General features: G+C 66.9%; 1 protein-coding gene across 1 annotated transcript in view; it reads left to right on the forward strand.

The window, feature by feature from the left end:
* NCOR2 (nuclear receptor corepressor 2) overlaps positions 1-3521 on the forward strand; it is a gene marked incomplete in the record, with an annotated part of 101139 nt that extends 97618 nt beyond the window's left edge. Inside the window, 3 exon segments of the mRNA XM_027772161.1 lie at positions 697-921; positions 1711-1890; positions 2378-3521. Coding sequence (XP_027627962.1) covers positions 697-921; positions 1711-1890; positions 2378-2559 — 587 coding nt within the window.
* Positions 3522-3825: the final 304 nt, after the last annotated feature.

Raw genomic sequence — 3825 nt, forward strand, 5'->3', positions numbered from 1 at the left:
GGGCGGGAAGGGAGAGCGAGCAGAGGTGCGGCGTGCCGGCAGGGGCTGAGCAGCCGCGGGACCGTGTGGGGGTCAGCCCTGGTCCCCGGGCCTGGTCTCTCGCGCCGCCCTGTCCCCCGCACACGCCGTAACTGCATGGCTATGACCCCCACCTCGTCTTGTCTCTGTACCTTTCTCCTGGGCCCAGCTTGGAGGGGCAGGCAGGGCTGTGGGTCCTAGGACCCCGGGTGAAGGGTGGACATGAGGACCATTGTACCTGGTCCCCTTCCCTCTCCGAGTCTCTTCCAGCCTTGAGGAGCCAGGCCGGGCCCGGCCCCCGTGTTCCTTGCTGGGCTGACCTGGTCCCCCAGCGCCCCTCCCCCAATAGGGCGCCCCTCCCTTGCCTGTCTGCTCCCTTTTGAAGTTCACTTGGAATTTAAAAATAGAAATAACCCCAGCTGGGGTTGGGGGGTGCAGAGGGGCCTTCTGATCTCCCAGGGCACAGGAAAGAAATGAGCCTCCCAAGACCCCCTCCCTGGGAATGCCCAGTGCTTCGGGGCTGAGCTAGAGGACGCCCCCCACGCGTCACCACCTGCCGGGGAGAACGGGCCGGGAGGGAACGTAGACACGTGTTGCTTTGCCAAATGTGTTCACTGTGTATTTCTCTCTCCCCTCGCTCCCCTCCCGCCGTGTGTCTGTCCGTCTGTCTCCCCCCAGGCCTCCTGACCTGTAGGAGCCAGGCGGTGCAGGAACACGCCGGCACCACCATGGGGCTGGAGGCCATAATTAGAAAGGCGCTCATGGGTAAATATGATCAGTGGGAAGAGCCCCCGCCGCTCGGTGCCAGTGCTTTTAACCCTCTGACCGCCAGCGCCAGCCTGCCCGCTGCTATGCCCGTAACCGCTGCTGACGGACGGAGTGACCACACGCTCACCTCGCCAGGTCTGCAGGCCGCCCACCCCACCCCATGTCATTAATCCTCCTTCGCGCCCCACTGACAGCCCCCAGCTTTGGAGCTTGTGACTTGACTTTCATGCGCGTGTGACGTCATTCTGGAGTTCGCTAACCCAAAGCCGGGCCCAGGCCCTGTGCCACCCGGCCGCAGGCGCTGCTGCTTCTCGGATCACGCACGCTGCCCCCCGGGCTGCCCCGCCCTGCCCTGCCCTCTGCCCCTGCCGGCCCGGCGTCGTGGGGGAGGCCAGGGCGGAGTGAGGGCCCACCACGCTCCGTGACTAGAGGGACAGTAGCTAGTCAGTGCCTGGTGTCGGCAGGGGGCGGTGCCCCAGCCGCTGAGCCCCCAACACCTTCCACTTCCGAGCACGTCCAGCCTGGACACTGAGGCCCCGAGGAGTTTGCAGGCTCCTGGGGGGAGGGCTCAGGCATGTTCTGGCATCTTGCCTTCTCTACAGAGGGACCCCAGCCTGCCCAGCCCGGCCTGCAGGGTCCTGCAGCTGCCCTCAGCAGGGAGCCGGAGGCCTGGGCTTTGAAGCTTGGGCGGGATGCAGGACGCCCTGCGGGGGCACTGTAGACCATCAGCTCACCCCCTTGTAGAAAGAAACTGGCCGTGTGAGCGACCCTCAGCCTCGTGGGTGGGCATAGGTGGGCCCTCGCTGGGCTCTCGTGGGGATGCAGGTGGCCTCCCGGTGCAGGGCCTCACCACCTACCCTGCCCCGCTGCAGCCTCAGTGCCGTCCAGGGTCCAACACAACCCCTCCCGCTCTGCCCCCTGCAGGTGGTGGAGGAAAGGCCAAGGTCTCCGGGCGACCCAGCAGCAGGAAAGCCAAGTCCCCGGCCCCAGGCCTGGCGTCAGGCGACCGGCCGCCCTCCGTCTCCTCAGTGCACTCGGAGGGGGACTGCAACCGCCGGACGCCACTCACCAACCGCGTGTGGGAGGACCGGCCGTCGTCGGCAGGTGTGTTGGACTGGGGCTGTGCTGGCGGGGTGGGCGTCCAGCCGGGCTGAGCGCCCCATCCAGGGCCGGGCCAGGCCAGGCCAGCGAGTCCTGGCTCACAGACAGCTGCGACGTTCCCTCCGAGGCATGGGCGGGGAGGGGTGCTGGGCCATCAGGGAGCCTCCCTCTAGACTTGGCCGGAGAGGGCATGGAGCGTTCGGGGAGCCCCAGCTGGGCACAGAGGGCCGTGGGCAGGGCCAGCGTGTGCTGCTGCTTGCTTAGCACAGAGCCCTGAAGATTCTAGATGGGTGTGCACCGTCTCACGAGGGCCTGACGCTCCAGCGGGGCTGAGCACCGGCTGAGGGGGCCAGCAGTGGGGAGACTGCCACCATTAGGACGGCGGGGCAGGGAGAGGCAGCGGGACCGCTCCCACGAGGGGGAGAGGCTGTGGGGCAAGCCAGGGGCCGCCGGCTCACAGCCTCACGGGTGGCCGCCCTCTGTCCCACAGGGTCCACCCCGTTCCCCTACAACCCTCTGATCATGCGGCTGCAGGCGGGCATCATGGCCTCCCCGCCCCCGCCTGGCCTCCCCGTGGGCAGCGGTCCCCTCGCCGGCCCACACCATGCCTGGGATGAGGAGCCCAAGCCCCTGCTCTGCTCGCAGTATGAGACGCTGTCCGACAGCGAGTGACCCCGACGGTGGAGCCAGGCCCCAGTGAGCTGCAGGAGTGGCCCAGCGGGAGCAGGCAGCCGCCGGCCCCCGCCACTGGGGAAGGAGCCCCTGAGTCCGCCTGCGCATCTGTCCGTCCGTCCGTCCAGAGCCGGCATCCTTGCCTGTCTAAAGCCTTAACTAAGACTCCCGCCCCGGGCTGGCCCTGCACAGTGACCTTACTCAGGGGATGTTTACCTGGTGCTCTGGAGGGGAGGGGAGAGGAGGGGAGGGCCGGGGAGGGGCATGGCAGGCGCGTGGTGGCCACACGCACGCGGCCGGGGCGGCCAGGGACCCAAAGCAGGACGACCACGCACCTCCACGCCACTGCCTCCCCCATGGCGCATTCAGAACCAAAGTCTAAGCTGAGCTCAGCCCCTGCGCCTGCCCTCCGCCTCCTGTCCCGCTTAGCCCTCTGGACAGGTGGACACGGGCCTGGCCAGCCCCCAGCGCACTCGTGCCAGTCCCCACAGGCGGCCCCAGCCAACAAGACTGCCGGGAACCCAGTCAGGTCAGGTGGGCGGACGAAAGGGCCGGGTGCAGCCTGCAGCGAGGGCTGCTCGAGGAACGGGACTGCTTCGTACATCGTGGCCGGCGGTGGGAAGAGGCAGATGAGGTATTGGTTTACAGGGTATATTTTTGATACCTTCGATGAATTAGTTCAGAAGTTTTACACGAGGAAGGACTTACCCAGTGTTACTGCTGCTGTGCTTCCGACTCTGCTCGCCGTGGGGAGGCATGTGCAGGCTGACAGTCGGACAGCGGGAGAGACCGTCGTCCGGGGCCCGGGGGCCACGGCTCCTGAGCCGCCCCGTCCGGGCCTCCCTCCCTCCCTCCCTTGGGCAGATTTGAGTCGGACGCGAATTCTGCAGCCGCCGTCCGCGCATGGCGGTGGTGTCCTGTCATTTACACGTCGTTCTAATTAAAAAGAGAATTATACTCGAGGTACAGAGGTCTCTAGCTGTCGGTGGCTGGGAGGGCGGGCTGCTGACTTGGCCAGCAGGAGGGTGACCCTGTGGGGCCACACCCGTGTGGTCACGGTCACACTGTGAGGTCGCCCACTGCCCCTGCCTGCCCTGAGTAGCCAGCAGAGAGAGCCTGCCCCCTGCATGTCATGTGACTGTCCTAGCAGCCTACTGTCACACCTTGGAGGAGTCACAGCCTCCAGAGTTGAGCAACCTGAGGCCCGGAGGGCTGCGGGGCCCACTGACTGTGCTCCATCCTGTTACCAGCGGCCTCGCTGCAGGC

This window comes from Tupaia chinensis, unplaced genomic scaffold (assembly GCF_000334495.1).
Source record: "Tupaia chinensis unplaced genomic scaffold, TupChi_1.0 Scaffold000258_1, whole genome shotgun sequence".
Taxonomy (NCBI): domain Eukaryota; kingdom Metazoa; phylum Chordata; class Mammalia; order Scandentia; family Tupaiidae; genus Tupaia; species Tupaia belangeri.